This window comes from Amphiprion ocellaris, chromosome 3 (assembly GCF_022539595.1).
Source record: "Amphiprion ocellaris isolate individual 3 ecotype Okinawa chromosome 3, ASM2253959v1, whole genome shotgun sequence".
In the NCBI taxonomy this organism is placed as follows: Eukaryota; Metazoa; Chordata; class Actinopteri; family Pomacentridae; genus Amphiprion; species Amphiprion ocellaris.
Genome location: NC_072768.1, coordinates 24,503,102 through 24,520,248, shown reverse-complemented (window position 1 = coordinate 24,520,248; position 17,147 = coordinate 24,503,102). Strand labels below are relative to the sequence as shown.

The following is a 17,147-nucleotide window of genomic DNA, read 5'->3' as shown; positions in this document are numbered from 1 at the left end:
ACACACACACACACACACACACATATATAAGAGATGTTCAGGGATCGGGCCCTGAATAATTCTGCTGCATCTGCTTGTACTCATTTACTGAGCTACCAGACCTGAAGCCAGAATTTTTAATGCTCTGAACTGGAGGATCTCAGCAAACTGACTATGATGAGGGCTTGGTTCCATGTTTTACTTTGAAAAATGCACAGGCTGGAAGGTGTGCGACGCAAACTAATATCAATTTTTTTTCAAAACAATAAACACAGCAACTTGGTCAGGTTTGCAAATCTAACAAAGAATAAGGCTGTCCCTATAAAACTAAATGTAGCTAATAATTGTTTTGGAAAAGCAGCCTTCAAGCTATTTTTAGGTCTCCTTAAACCAAAATCCTCAAAACAATCTTGGCAAAGTCCAGCTGCTGACAAAACCAGGCTTTTAACCATAAAACGCACTGCTCATTTCCAAGAAAAGCCACTCAGCCCTCTCAGGTGTGAGCTTATTTCCTCCCCCTTTATGATTCAAGCCAGGATCACAGATGAGGAGGATAAGATCAAAGCCTGTGGAGACAATATCTGCGGTGTCCCAGGGATTGACTAGATAGCCTCTCTGTTTGTGGTGCATTGTTTGGGAGCACAGCAGGGTGATAAAAGCCATGCAAGTGTGCGGACACAGAGATGGGGAGGAGGGTGTGTTCTCCATTTGCCTCCATTACTTGAGTACACACTGGGGCACAATCCCCTGCTTGCACTGTGTGAGGAGGATTATTGGTTGAATGGAATGGGGGGATTAGTCCTCATCTGAGGTGAGACCTTCCTTTGGAATGACATGGTGTCGACTTCCATTTGGTTAAAAAATCTAGGTTACTTGATTGGGTTATCTGTGTGCTCAGGAAGACTATTGAAATACCTGATAAAGGAAATTCAACAGTTCATCCAGAGCAAAAGGAACTTAAATGGCTGGAAAACGTTTTAGTTGTGCCATCTCTTCCCTCAAACTTTCTGCAGTTGGCTTTGGTCTTATTGAGAGTTAAGACCTTTTTCCGTGCATGTTCTCAGGTTATGAATGTGGTGTCAGCAGGTAAATGACAACATGTATGCAGGGGGAGGCTGTCTGTTCAAAAGGGCCTTAAATTGAACAGGTCGGGGCCTGATAAACGGTTCCTCCTCTCTCTGAAGCCAGGTTACTCTCTTTGGTCAGGTAGGTAACCTTATGCCACGTGCTCTAGTTTTGACTTGAGATAATTGTTTTGAGATAACGTGCATCTCCAGCATGATCTGGCTTGTTTCTGTCGGTGTACTCACTACAACAACCCCTGAAGCTTGAGAAATGTGGAGATGAGGTAAGCTTTCATTTCTGTCTTCCCAGTTTTTGGAGTTGCAGGCCTGCTGGGATCATTTGCTGCTCTAGTGAACTTTGTGATTATGAGCGTTTCAAAGGGGCAGACTCAGACCTTATGACAAAGCTTGGAGGAGCCAGAGCCAAGGAAGTAGAATGATCCGGGGTCGAGGTGAGGCCGCTGCTAAGGACAGCAGCAGGACGAAAGGAGATTGCTTTGGGTCCTTCATTTAGAGCACAGGGGCTGACAGATAAGCATCCACATGCCTCATTTCAGTTGAGAGCAGGATATCACCATGTGGTGAAATGGAAGAGTAGGAGGCATGCAGCTGATTAGGAAATAGCTCGGGGGCCTTGACTCATAAGCTCAGCGGAGCAAAGCTCCTCCATATTTGACACGAAACAAGTGTATCATGAATGGCTTCTGGCACTGTTGGCAAGTGACTCCATGCTGGTAAGAGAAGCATTTAAGAAATCAAATCAGAGATGAAACAGTCAGCAGGATGGTATTTGAGGAAAATATCTCATTTGCAACACAGTGTCAAAGCAGAAAAATATGACTCGGACACAATGATCACCAGAGCACTTTGTGGAATTGGAAAGAAGCATTTCCTGCAGTGTTGTATCAGCCAACCACAGTAAATGATTGATTTCTAAAACCACCAAAATTGAAATAGATGATTTTGAAACAAAAAGTAATTAAAGTAGTTTACAGAGTCTTGAAGAAGAGAGCACAATAAAAGAAAGAAAAATCACCTCAGACACTCCAGTCAATACTCTGACCCCATAACAATGTTCCACCTGTGGGTCAGTCATTACAAGCTTGTGCTGTGCATCTAAACCTTGTTAAAACACTTTAAAACTCTAGAGAACACCCAAACATGTCCAAAGACATCAAATACATCAGACTGAATGTTGGTGAAAAAATGCACAAGACATATAGGATGTTGATATTTAATGACATGTTTATAAAAAACACTGAATCTTTGGTTGGAATCCAAATATGACAGCATGTATGTTGATGACTGAGAAAATAGGGCTTACAAGCAAAAGAGAAAGGAGTGGCACTGCATCAAGGCTTCTTTTACTACTGAATAAGAAAAGCTGACCCTGTAAATCAGTGTGGAAAAAGATGATTATAACAACCATAAAGCAAACTAAAAGCTAAGAGAATGCTCCATCTTCAGGAGATGTTTTGTCCCACTAACACAGTTACCCCCCAAACTATTCTATTTCAAACCATATAAAGGAAAGAAATGCATCATAAAATCACATTTGAGAAGCAAAATAGACATGAGAAGGAGAGAAAAAAACTATAAGTGATTATTGTTTATCTGACAAAGTGGTAGTTAGCAATAAAATCTTAACAGCTGTGGCCTAAATTTAACAGTATTTGGATGATGTTTGGTTGGCAGTAATTTGCCCTCCTGCTTCTTGGAAGACAGCTTGCAGGCACTGACGGTTTGCACATTTACTACACCGCTCTTTATCTAGGGAACAAAGATAAGATGTGCATACAAAAGCCTATGCAAAAGGATTTGCACACACTTCCAACTTTCCAGCAAAACAAGAAACTGAACTCCTGGGCTAATAATTAACTCTGCAGATTCAAAACTAAACACTGACATTGAGTGAATGTGAAATCATGTAGAAAATCACCAGGAAATGCCTGCAGACATGAGCAGACTCACAGTCACCTGGTTCTACTGAGATGGATGGCTAGTACTGAAATAAGCTGGATGCAATCTTTGCATGACAGTTTAATCTTGTACTATTGTCAAAATATGTTGTTTTTTGTTCTGCAAGGTGATCATTAGTCAAATATTGATGGATATTAATGATCCACTGAAGCGCAACCTGTGGGTTGTCATGATTGGCACCGCTTCAAGGTTAGGTTATATCAATGGGAAGCTTTTGTAAGCCATGACATTAGATACTCTCCATGTACATTTGTGTGTTTTTTTTCTGCCTGGATGTGGGTGCTGACCAAACCTCTAATCTTGCAGAAGAACCTGCCTGAACATGGCTTTCAGGTGACGCAACAGCCCACCTGAGAGTAGAGGGGTGGAGGGCACACAGCTGCCAGCCCTCTCTGAGGTCATCTTCATCTCATCTTCATCATCAGAATGTACGATCGCAGTATTTTCAAAGACGAAACAATACATAGACAGCAGCAGAACAGATGTACTCACTGATATGGCCTACTGATTATTTCGATCATCAATTAATGTCTTCATTATTTTCTCAATTAACTGTTTGCTTCATATAATGTCAAAAATAGTTCTAAATTCAGATCACAGTCTCCTAAAGTCCATGAACACATGGAATGTGGTTGTTTTGTGTGAATAACTGCAACTAGTGAGTGTTTGATTTGGCCTAAAGTAAAGACTCCACTAATTGATTGTCAAGTCTTCTGTCAATGTTTAAATCAATTTATCAATATTTAGAAATAATCTAATAAAGTGCATCTGCTTTTTTTGCCACAAATTTTCTGCGGATGAGATCAGCTGATCTGTAAACAAACCAACACACACTACCGTTCAAAGGTTTGGGGTCATGAAATTGTCTGGGTGACCCCAAACTTTTGAACGGTAGTGTGTGTGTCTACCTCTGCTGTGTACATACCTGTGTGTGCACACGCATGCACATCTGAACATCTGTGTTAACACGTGTGTCAGGAGATAAATGCAGGTTACTGAAACACACCAGATGTAATCTCACTCTCACTACAAGCACTCGCACAGAGTCTTCTTTATCAGAACGAAGAAAGAAGAAGGGTGAAATGACATGGACAGGATGGGACAAGAACATCGTATTTTCATTCTTTTGTTGATTCCTGTTAGAGATGTGCCCGCCTGCTGAGAGCAGCTGAGAGCTGGGTTCTTCACCCGGCTTTGTGATGGCATGTACAGGCTCGGGCATGTGAGACATTGTTTGCGACATCCGTGGTAACAGCAAATTTGTAAAGGAAGGCATTGCTCTGTATCATGCGAACTGTTTGATTTTTTTGCCTCTATTTTCTTGAGCTACTTGTGTGAATAACATCATCTGATGGATAATTTCCCTTTTGCCACATGGAAAGATTCAAAAACAACTAATTTTGTAACCATTTTGAAGTTTTTTTCTACACCATACTGTTTCCTCCAATCACTTTCTTATGTTATGCACTTTACAAACTTCATTTTGGAATTATATTTCTCAATGCTTTATTACATTTTCTATATTGAAGATCAAGTAGTTCGAGTCCAATGAATAGCTTGAAATGGTACAAAGGTAAGTGGTGAACTGCCAGAGGTTGAAAAAAAGATAAGGTTATCCAAAATTGAAAAATAATGTACATTTCAGAATTACACAAAAAGGCCTTTTTCAGAGAACAAGAAATGGGTTAACAACCTAAAGTTGTTCTGCAGCAATGGAGGTTAATCAAGCCTTGAAAGTTGGTGCTATCAAATCCTACAGGTGTCCCAACTTTTCTCGATTTCTTCCAACCCCCTCTGTCTGCATAAAAGTAGTGTTGGAACACACCATGGCACCATACCCTCCAGAGCATTATTTGAACAGCAGTGTACTGCAGAAAGTAGTGTGTTGCTATAAAAATGGTGAGGAAAAGGCAATTAACAACAGAAGAGAGACAGACCATCATAACACTTAAAAATGTAGGTCTTTCCTACAGAGAAATTGCGAAGAAAGTCAAGGTGTCAGTGAGTAGAGTTGAAAGGTACAGTGAAAAGGCACTAAGAAACTGGGGGAAACTCTGATTCTAATTCTACTAATCCCTATTCTCTCCTCTGTGTACATGTGGACACCTGTCACATGTCTGTCTGTCTTGCAAGTGAAATGGAAAATACTTTGAGAGTTAAATCCACCACAGCTTGTAAAGAAAACAGTAGATTTTCGGGGACTGATAATGCATGTTCTGGCTGCCAATAGTGGCAAATGTTTATATATGGTTCTAGTCTAATGGTACCTAATAAACCAAGACAAAGAACTCATAGAAATATGATGCAGATTTCCAAAACAAGACGGGAACGTCACAGGAACAAAACATTCTGCCAAAATGTGGCACAGCAGCAAATCTTATACATTTTCTATGAGGGGACAAGCAACTCTAGAAAATATTTTCTACATGACGGTGCTGTTGATGCTCTGTACACTAGCTCACATAAAGCATACTGTTCTGTACATCTGGTTCATGCATATATAGAGTTCAAGCGAACAAATACCAGCTTAGTGATGCCATGAGCAGGCTCGGGCATGCGGGGCTGAAAACCGTGACAGAGTCCACTGAATCAGCAGCACGAATGAGAGATTTGTAGCGTTAAGTCCGTCTATTGTCAGACAGCTGTGGGTCTAATCACCTGAAGCTTCCATTATATCAGTGGAAAACTACAACAAGCATATGAAACATCAAGAATGCTCAAACTGATGATTGATCAGTAATTGCTGTCACATTACAACAAATCTCCAACCACAGGAGCAGATGTTGATTTTAAGCTTGGATACATGACATTTATAGTGTTTTAGCTGCAAGGCAACTGATGCAAACTCATCCATATCTGAAGAAGTAATAATGAACATTTTGTTTTATGTTCCTACATATTTTCTATGTGGTATTTTCCTGGTGTGATGACTTTGTATTTTGCAGTTTTTTTTGTTTTCAAATTGCTGCTTCTTTTCTTTCTTTGCTCCTTCTGTAAATCTCTCTGAACTGTTGTTTTCAAAAGTGACTCGTAAGCAAACTCTTCACATTTAGTTTGTTGAATCGATCAAGTTTCAGCTCAGGAACATGTCAAACATAATCCCCTTTAAGATGTCCGGTCTGCAAGCACTTCAGTTAAGACCTCATTTGTAAAATAAGGTGCAACCTTGCACACAACACAAGTATTCAGAGAACAGAAGAACAATAACTAAAACAAAATATCAGCAGTAGATGGAACACCTGCAGAAAATCTGTGATGCACGATAACATTGGTCGATACTGTGATAATGAGAAGACTTGCAAGAAGTGTGACGAATATTCAAATGTGCACATTAGCTATTCAATAATAAATATATATACACACACACACACACACATACTAGTGGTGGGACACAATTTAAAAAATTCATCTAATTAATCAGAGGCTTTGTAATTAATTAGTCGCAATTACTTCATTTTTGTCAAATAGCAATATTTGACACAATAACCAAAGTTTTTCAATTCAAATAAATATTGGTTGACGATTGAATCTATTAATAATCTATTAATGGACATATACATGAACTTAAACAACAAAAAATGTTTGTTTCATTTATATTTACCTGTGCATTTTTCATCTGACTGCAAACTCAAAGTGCAATTATAGCGATTATATGCAACATTTTAAGACTTTTTGTAAACTCAAGCACTTTCAATGTCTTGAAAAGTGGTCTATTATGGGATGGCTACACTGTTTGCTGGTACCAGGATTGTCGTAGTTGACATTAGCTCTGGTGCTAACAACAACTTGTTTTGCATTGAGGTGATACTGTTGGCTTGAAGTGACGCAGTGATCAGAAAACTCTTTGTTTCACAATTTGCACACAACCACGCTTTTATCCAAGCTCACATCGGGAAGTTTTTTAAAAGAAAACTTTCCGCGCAACAAGCTCAATGCTGTCTTGTTTTCCTTCAGTTTCACCAAACGTTCTTGTGCCCTGACATCACTCAGTGCGTTTTGTGTATCTTCTTTGCGGCTGGTACATAGACTTTAAGTGCATTACTGCCACCTACCGGGCTGGAGTGTGCATCAGTGTTACCAGAGTACCAGAAATTAGGTAACCAAGAAAGGTGCGATTAAATGCGCTATATTTTTTAACACGTTATTTTTTCTGTGACAAATTTATGGAAATTAACGCTTTAAAGTCCCGGTCCTAAAATACACTACCAGTCAAAAGTTTGGACACACTTTCTTATTCTAATGAAATATATACACAAACAAAAGTTTAATTTGCCCTGCTGTTCCTGTTTAAATATTTTCTTCGAAACTGAACAAAAACATCTTGACATTTCCCTCTAGAAACCTTGCAGATGGCACACATTAATCCGAGGGTAGCTGGGTTTTCATCAGATTGGCCAAATGGTGTGAATGCATGGCATGTGTTAATAAAAGGATTTTTTGTGTCAAATTCCATGCAGTGTTTTATGATATGATTACTGTGTATATTCATATGATAAAAATATGATTCATCAATCAGCACTAGCAGGTAATATTTGCATATATTTGATTCTCAACTGGACCACAAATGACAATTTGATGCAAATTTCTCATGTGCAAATGTAATGAAATCATATCTCATCTAGTGACCAAATAATTGGCAAAGCCACTCTGTCCTTTAAGTCACATAACTAGATGTTTATTCTCTCACATTAATAAAGCCATAGAGCCTGTGTGGCAGCTTGACATTTTTTTCAAGCCAGCATTTAAAACTTGTTCATTAAAACAGGCGAGCTAATTAAAATGACAGTCGGTCAGAAGCCTCTCCCAGCTAGAATTATATTACACACACTATAATCAATCAGGCCAAAGATTCAATTTAAAAGCAATCAGCATTTGGTGGGTTTTCCAAATCAATGCTAATCCGATGATAATTTTGACCTCGAATGTGGCTGTTCTTTATTTCTTGTCTCAAATGTTCCTGCTCTGTCGATAGACTTATGGGAATGGGTGCCAGGCGTTCCTGCCATGGTTCTACACACTACATTACCCAGGAAAATGGCTTTACATGTCTGTTTTCAAAGCAATGCTTTAAGGACATGGGGTCTTGGGGTCAGATCAATAGTTTAAAGCGTGCTTTTGATATCTGTAAATTTCTCTGAGCCGTGGAGAGCTACTGAAATATTTTGCCAATGAAAACATTGGTTAAGGTTACAGTTTGGTATTTAGTTAGTAGTACAAGAATGCTTCTTGCAGTACTTAAAAACCTGTTTTAGTTTGTCTTTTGTAAATAAATGACTGGATTCATTATCGGTTCAACTGTTACATATCATTTTTTTTTTCTTCTGAAATCAACAACTAGAGCAACTGAGGCCTTTTTTTTGGGAACTACTGTCAAAGTACCTCAACCTCTATGAATACAGATTCCATCAAAACGTCTATATTTTAATATTAATGCACAGCAATCATTAATAGCTTGTTGTCTCGTGGTGAAGTTTAACAATTATTTCTTCAGTTTCAAGCTTTTCATGCAAGAGAGGAGCCTGAAGACAGAAGTGATGCTGCAGAAGTAAAAATAAAAGCAGATTTGCTCTCTCACATAGACAGCTGAAAAGAGAGCCACTCGTCATTACAACATGTATCATATCTTGCTCCCTAAACTGGAGTTAAGAGGCACGTCTGAGCTGACAACCACCACTTAAAAACTTCAAACATGCTCTTACAGTGAGCTTTCAACCTCATCCAGATCCCCATTGGGACTTTTCCATCAGCGAAGCACAGTTTGGTGGAGCAAACGACTAAAATACCCTTTTGTGTGTTTGAGTATGTATCCTCCAAGTGTTTACAACTTTTATGGATTTATGGCCACCCTCATCTCGACAATACCTCACAATAACAGAGAGTCTACCTGCCATATGCCACTGGATGCAAGTCATAAATCTATTAAGTGGAGCTATGATTAGATCGTTCCACTCCAAGCTCACTGCACGAGCATCAGGTGGGCAGTTGTTCAATGGCCTTTTGTCGTTACAGCTTGTTTCTTGGCCTGGCAGCTGAGGACAGGAGGAGACAAGCAAGGCTGTCAGCAATAAAAGAGGGATTGGAAAACAGCTTCACAAAGGTAAAAGCTCTTTTGGCAGCAGCGACTGAGCACTTGACCTGCTGCGTCACTGACGATGAAATGGAAATATTTTGAAACAGCAGATTTTCGTACTAATTGTTTCTGCAGAAAAAGAAGTGAACGCTGGTGGTGAGGGTGTGTCAGGGGTAGTTAAGCAGGGGCCGATGAGTGAAAACAGTTTTGTATATGCAAAAGAATGAAGTTGGCAATTTAAAGGAAAAAATTAACATTAAATTAAGACACATCAAAACTATGCACAGTATCATAAATAGAAAGAAAAGCAGTCCTATGGTAATTACACAGTGCAGAGATGCTCCTGTACCTCCAGCAAAACTGATGTCACCCTGTAATCAAGTGAGTCAAGAGGAAAGAATGTCTAATAATGGAACAGTACACTCTCACTCAGAATGATCAAAACAGCAGTTTATATGCAGCCAGTCACTGTCAAGAAGTGGAAGCAGACAATTACTGTTTTGGGGTTTTAGGAGAGAAAAAGGTTGGCTCGGTGTTTGCCACTTGCTACAATGCAACTCCTGTTAAACAGTGTGGCGGCGAGAGAGCGCGAGTTGTTTGATTTGCTTCAGAAAGGTTTTTACTTTGATCCTGTTCACAGTAGCTCAACAGGCTTTGTGAGTTATCAGTTTACAGCAGATAAGTGCTTCTGACTTTTGCACATTTCAGATTTGTTCACTGTTAAGCATTACATCAGAGAAAACTTTTCACATCTGCTCACCAAAGATGCTAAGAGCCAGAAGGGTTGTGGTTTGTTATGTGGATTTCAAAGGTTGAATCATTTTTTTCTACCACTTTGCGACAAAAAAAAGACGAATTCACAGCACTCACACTGCCAAGTGTCAAGTTACATTTTTCCACTAAAACATACAGACTTTTATAGGGTTTCTTATAAGTTGCGTGTTACTGTGTGCGCAGGCTCTAATTTTTCACACTTATTTTTGTAAAAGAGTGACATGGCGCTTACAAAAGTCAATAAAAAGATCATACCAATGAAGCATCAACCCAAACAGAGAGGCTCTTTGGTTTTACTGATGCGACTTCCACTTTCCCACAGGTGCTGATAACAGGTGGGGGTCGAGGGGAGCGGGGAAGATGCCTTGCCATCATGGCCGGCTGCCACAGGGGGTCGGGAGGATCATCTTCCGCCCAGCTGCTGATGCCCTGTTATCCCCGAGTCATTCATCACGGCTCGCTGAGAGGCAGATATGCACTGCCCCCGAACCCCCCTTGCTCACAGCATTCCTCACTTTCCCCTGTGGATCTCCAATGATGATAGCTGTCAGGACCGCACTGATGTATCCAAATATTCACCCACCACATATTTACATGTATTTGCAAAGCTGATTTGGATCTGTTTTCAAACCTAAACCACATGTCACCCTTAATGTGCATCTGTACGATCACTGCACTGAGGTCTGTGTCTCAAAAATCACTACAATCTGAATTTAAAGGGCCAGGCAGTGTGTTTGCAAGTTATGCCCTCTTAACAATGAATCATGTACACTGTACACTTTTGCAAAGTAATGAAAATACATGGGTTTCCACCTTTCCATACAAGCATTGGTTTCCATTATTTTCTGTAAAGTATAAACATTTGTAGATTCTTGAAACTTGCGGGAGTTGTGTAAACAACTATTGCCAACTTCACATCTGAATAAACTTAGTTCATGATACATTATTGTTGCATGATTGTGCAGTTTATTTACAAAACTACATCACAAAATCCTTTGTTGCCTTTAAACAATGAAACAAGTTAAAGGCAACCTGTACAGTTTTTGACTACTAGTAGTGCTATTGGGCAGTGTTTTGTTGAGAAGGTCTGTGTTTTTATTATATCTGATGCTCTAGTAGTACATCCAAAAATATGCCCAAGTGTCATATAAGTGTCATTGATGCCAATTATGGACTTTTAGTAGAGTTAACTAGCCAAGAAAAGAAGCAGTGCATGACAAAAAGTGATAAAAACATTGATCTGAACAATTTAGGTTTTGAATATTCAAAAACATGGCTTTGCTAATGCTTCACGTTAAAGTCATTGTGTTAATCATGTTTTTTAAGCTTCAAGGATGCAGTCAGTGGTAATAAAAACTGAAAGTAAACATAACTGTCTCGGTTTAGTCTGAACTCAATAGGATTCTGTGCAGACTTGTAGACTCGTTCACTGGAATCGATTACGCCACTCAAGCAATATGTCCCGCAAAAATGAATGGAAACCAATGGATGTCTATCCATCCATCCATTATCTATACACTGCTTTATCCTCATTAGGGTTGTGGGGGGCTGGAGTCTATCCCAGCTGACTTAGGGTGAAGGCAGGGGACACCCTGGACAGGTCACCAGTCTGTCACAGGACTACATAGAGAGAGAAACAATCACGCTCACATTCACACCTACAATTTAGTCTGACCTCAGCTTAATCTCAGCATGTTTTTGGATTTTGGGAGGAAGCCAGAGAAGCCTGAGAAAACCCACGCATGTACAGAGAGAACATGCAAACTCAATGCAGGCCCAGGCCAGGACACGAACCAGGGATCTTCTAGCTGCAAGACAACAATGCTAACCACTGACCCACTGTGCAGCCCCCAATGAATGTCTAGATTGATAAAAAACAAAACTGATATTTCTAACACTTAACAGACTAGTTTGCAAAACATTTAAAACTTGGATAAAACGTGAAAAACATTCCATCTGAAATGCTTTTTACCTGTAGTGTTGTCGGGCATGCTAGTGGTTTGCAGTCAAGCTTATGACAACAATAATTTTCTTACTATTAAGCCTAATGTAATGAAAAAAATCCCTAGTAACACTCACGCACCCAGTGTTTTGACAAGAGTCTTCCTCAGCACTGTGCTGGGTGTTTCCACATGACTCTCACATTCCTCCTGTACCTGCTTGCCCTCCGACAACCTATTCACTGGATAAAACATTGAGGAGACCGAGGTAATCTTGAGCCTGACTGGTGATACACAGTACTGACTGATGCTGAGCTTAAGTAAAGATGAAGTCACAGAGGGGGCAGCTCCAGTACACTTATTGACAGACCCTTTGGCAGGGTGGTCGGCAGTTAACTTCACGTCATTATTGATCAGGTGATTCAACCGATTGATCGGGTCATTGTTGATGGATTGGAGGAAAGAGGTGAAGTAGAAAAGCCCAGCAGACCAACAACTATTCTGCAGCAGCACTGGGGGAGGGGGACTTCTACATTATACTGGATTTGAAATTAAGCATTCATTTGAAGGTCTTTCTATCCACATCAGATTAGCAGTGAATAAACTATTAAGAGGCCAAAATGTAATTCAGATTCAGGACAAATCAAAATAAACTAAAAGAAAGTAATGGTTACTAATGGTCAGTAAATGTATGAGGGCTCAATATAGACACCCTCAGGTATCTTTTGTTTTTCCGCAAGGTCTGAACTGTAACAATTTCTCAATTTCTGATTCTTTCTAGGGTTTTTTTTTTTAACACCTCCCTTCTCCTAAGCAAGTGAAGCACATGATCAGTTGAACTCAGGTCAGGTAACCAAGCCATTCAAGAACTTTCAGCTATTTGACATTATAAAGCTTCTTAGTTTGACTCATGTTGATTAATATACACTGTCCCATCTTAAATAAATAAATAAATAAAATAAATAGTTGCTGTCTGTGAATATTTAGAACCATCGTCCTGACACTTTGGAGGACTTTGTATAAAAAAAGACAACAAGCTGTGCACTGTTCACCAAATATGGACATAAACAACCTCAAATTACAGCTGAAGGTCAGCACTTTCACCTCAGTCATTCTTTCATTTTGTATCCAGTATGCTGTAGTACAGAGCCAAAACAATGAAACAAGTGCAACTGACCAACAGAAAGCATTGTATGCAGGCAGTAATCAGTCCACTGGCAAGTTATAAGTGTATATAAATCAGGCATTTATAGATTTTCAGAGCAGATTTGAAAAACATTATTATTATAAATTTTCTGTATGTGCACTTGAGAGATTGACATGCATGTACATCCCCAACCAGACAGGTCACAGGTCAGAGTCAGGAGGCGGTCATGCTTCAGTGTCTTGCTCAAGGACACTTAGACAAGGACAAAGTGGACGCAGCGCCTGTGTGAACCTGAGACCACCCAGTCACAGTGAAGCAGTCTCTCAAGCCAACAAACCAAACTGCCTGCATCAGATAAACAACCAGAGCCTATAACTCCAAAAGATAAAAACTAAGCCATGCATACACAACAGATGACTGATAGAAGCGTGTGCTTCTTTTATGTGTCTCTAGAACATCGTAAAACTGCATCATGATGATGCTCAAACCAGCAGAAATCATTCTCCTCATAAAAAGTGCCATAAAAGTACATATGAATGTAGCAGTAGCCATAGCAGAAGTCCACATTTAACAGAACAGCAGGAACTTGCATTTTATTCAATCTCAAAAACAGTAATGACAAATATTGGAGCTGAATCAATACAAATAAAGCTCAAACTCAATCCAGTCAAGAGATATATCAGTCCAGAAAGACACATAAACAGTTGGATCAGCCAATAAGATATTTGTTTTGCAATATATAGTTTTTATAATTTTTCATAAGGAAAAACATGAAATTTGCAAAACAAATACTTTTCAATACTTTTTCATGTCTTGTGCCTTCTTGGCAGTTGAGAAAAAAAAACAGTACATTTGCATTTGCTTTCAAAAAATAGAAATGCAAATTGGGACTTCTACTATAGCTAAAACTGCACAGTAAGACGCAGCCCCTCCCAGCTCTTACCACATTGTAGCAGGACTTCCTGTCTGATCCAGTGAAGTGATATGGGTCGACTGTGTTGCACCTCTGCATGTACATCTTGAACAAAGTGTTGATGTTCTTCAGCGACATGACGCACACAGCTGAGTTAGCGGTCGGCTCCGGAGAATTTGGCTTTCCCCGGGCAAAGGCGGCAAACAGAACGTCATCATCCTCTTCCACCTTCAGCTGCTTCTGCAGTTCCACGTCATTGCCCACCTTGGTAACATGTGCTGCCTGCAGGATGTTGAACACCTTCACATCTTCTGTTGAGCGTCGCCGTCTCTTATCGGTGCTGATGCACTCAAGGGGCATTTCGATGTAGCGGCGAATCACAAGGTCTGAGGAGCACATGCGGACTATGCGGGTGTGGTAGGCCTGAGAGTTCTTACTCACCTGCTGCACGGTGAGGAAGTAGGTGAAGGGGCCACTGTGGAAGGAATAAACATAACGCAGGTAGTAGTTTCCACGGAGAGATGGAATCAGGTCCATGTGTGAGAAGTTGGAGAAGAAAGTGAAGCCATTCTGGCTTGTCTTCATCTTCCGCACAGATATGGTGTGGGGATGAGTTCCATTGCCGGATATGTGTCCTGGGCCTGGGATCTCTGAGTTCCCAACAAAAAACTTGATGACGTTGCTCTCCACGTTGAGCACCTGAGATCCAGAGGGGCTGACTACAACATCTGAGTCGCTGATGTGACCCCTGCCTTGCTTCACCTTGTCAGCGAAGCAGGAGACCTCTTCATCTACAGTTTTGGGGCTGATGTCATCATCCAAGACGTGACGGCGGCAGACACCATTATCTGCTGAACCACAGCTGTACAGCCCCTTGTCGTAAATGTTCTCCACTACTAAGGCAATGTTATGATTGTCCACCCTGCCACTATTGCCGGTTGTTGTCAGTTTCTGGTCGCAAGTCTCATTGGCAAGCAGCGGGCCTGTGTGGTACTCTGACAGCTTCGTAAGGTTGGGGGCGAGGGCGTAGATTCTATTCACAGCACCGACATAGATGATCCCATCCAGCATAACCATGTTCTGGATTGGGAAGTCTGCAGTGAATGTTGGGAGCTCGTAGGTAACCGAGAGGTTGAGTTTGGCTGTCTCGGATGATTTATCACAGTGGCCCTGCACACTGGGGCACAAGGCCCACAGCAACATGATGGCATGAAGCAAACGGAGATTCATCCTGTTCCAAAATTAAAAGACATGAGAAATGAGTTAGTAAAACTTGCCAGCTGCAACAAAAAGAACTACAACATTCATCACAAATATCTCAGTTGTCTGGAGTGTGAATTTTAGTCATTAGAGACTTCAGAGGAGAAACAAGACGAACACTAGAATCCCTTTTTTAGACTCATAAATAGAACTGTGTCAGGGAGTAAAGCCAGGGTTTACTCACTTCGCCACAAACAGTGAATGTGCTCACACTCCAGTGACTGGAGCCTTTATGGTAAGACAAAGCTTTAATATCAGTCTGCTTATCATGGACACTTCCACATTTGACTCCACGACCCGAGACCAACCAGCAGCAAGACTTGGGTGAGCACTTCTGTGGTGCTCAGCTCTGTTCCCAAGTGACCACAGCACAAGGCAAAGCAGTGAATCACCCAGAGAAGCCCGTTCTGCACGGTGATGCAACCGCGAGACTAAGTTTAGACAGCAAAAGCCCAAGGGAGAGGAGATAAACTCAATTAAAACAAAAGAGGCGGGAGGGAGACGGCAACGGGGACCGTCCGGCAAAATGATAAATAACCCCAGCAACTAAATGGTAGTCCTTTGGGAGATGCTTTTAGTGAAAGGAGGGAGAGGAAAAGCAGGGGGGAGATCACACCAGAGAATGTGCAAAATGTACATCTGCATGCTCCCTATCTGGATGTGGTTTTAACACAATCCCTAGATGTAAACCAAAACAAGGCAGTAACATCCAGCACAGTAAGTTTGGGTTTTATATTCATGCCCACAGCTATGCATAAATTCATCGTGTGCACATTCTGACTGCTTTATGACTGATGTCTCACTGTTAGCAGCTCGTTTGTTTTTTTAGGACAGGTCTGATGGAGAGAGCTCAGTTTTTATACATAACACACGCAGTGTTTCAGGAGGCATCAACACAGACAGATGCTTGCAGGCAGAAAGTATGAAACAACACTAATACTTGCCAAAGACTAAATATTAGACTCTGGGGCACCACTGTAGGAGGAAGACAGTGGTATCATAGAAAACAGACAAAACGAACCATAAACATCATTTACGATTCTATTATAGAGTATAACATAGTACTAGAGTTAGTCGTCTCTTATTAAGGAGAGGGGAGGATACGCAGCGACTTGTTTTGGCCTAAAATTATGAGTAATAAGGGGCACATTATTGCGCACCTGCACCAAACACAAAAAAATCACCACTTCATCGCATGCTTGTTTTTTCAAAGGACAAAAGGCGAGGGGAGAGCAGTGAAAATGTTTTCTGTTTGAAAGGAAAGTGACTCATGGCTAAAGGTCTCAGAAAACACAAGTGGGAAGTTGGTTGAAATGGTGTTTGGAGCCAGAAAAAACGTTTCAAAATAGGCTGTGATGTCCAGAGGAGGAGGGGGAGAAAAAGGGGCTCTGGAGTGTTAGAGTCAGACACCATCGCTGCGTTTTTACGCATGAAAATACAGCTTGAGTCAAACAAATAAAAGCTGAAATAAAGAAACTAGAAAAAATGCTGATGAACTCACCTGTTAGTGAACAACAGAGCCGTATACGTTCCGTTGATTCAAATCATATTCCACTGGTCTCTCACTCAAGAGCGGGACTTCTTGACTTTCTCATCAACTCCAAAGTGATCGCTGCGCACTTTTTTCTTAGCAGGAAAATAAACACCAAAAAAAAAAAAGAAAATTTCTCCTGATGTTTTGACTGTTTTCAAATGGTTACAGACAGTTCGGTGTCTCTCTGGCTGAAACGTGGGACTCGGCTCTGACTGCATCCAGCAGAGAGCCGCTGCTGCTCACATCTCAGCTCTCAGCTCCGCTCATGGCGCGTAAAGCCCCGCCTCCTCCTCTCCACGAGGACTTCCTAACGCGTCCAGGTGCTGCAGAGCTGGAGATCAGGTGAGACTCACTCCCAGGTAAGAAGGGACAGCTGGAAAAACTCAGCAAGCTGCGCATTATGAGCTGGTCGTCATGTGGCCCAGAATCATCCTTTGAAAGAGACTGTTGGGTGCTTTACTGATGTGAGTTTTATGTGGCATTTCT

The 17,147-nt window shown here is 40.9% G+C and overlaps 1 protein-coding gene across 2 annotated transcripts in view; it reads right to left on the bottom strand.

Moving 5' to 3' along the window:
* met (MET proto-oncogene, receptor tyrosine kinase) overlaps nt 1-16,931 on the bottom strand; it is a 79,602-nt gene extending 62,671 nt beyond the window's left edge. Inside the window, exons 1-2 of one of the 2 annotated variants that reach the window (XM_023276607.3) lie at nt 16,629-16,931; nt 13,898-15,098 (exon numbers count right to left, since the gene is read on the bottom strand). In XM_023276607.3, the coding sequence (XP_023132375.2) occupies nt 13,898-15,097 (1,200 nt within the window). In that variant the 5' untranslated portion in view covers nt 15,098; nt 16,629-16,931. The remainder of the gene's footprint in view (nt 1-13,897; nt 15,099-16,628) is intronic. The other variant, XM_023276606.3, reaches the window with a different exon arrangement.
* Nucleotides 16,932-17,147: the final 216 nt, after the last annotated feature.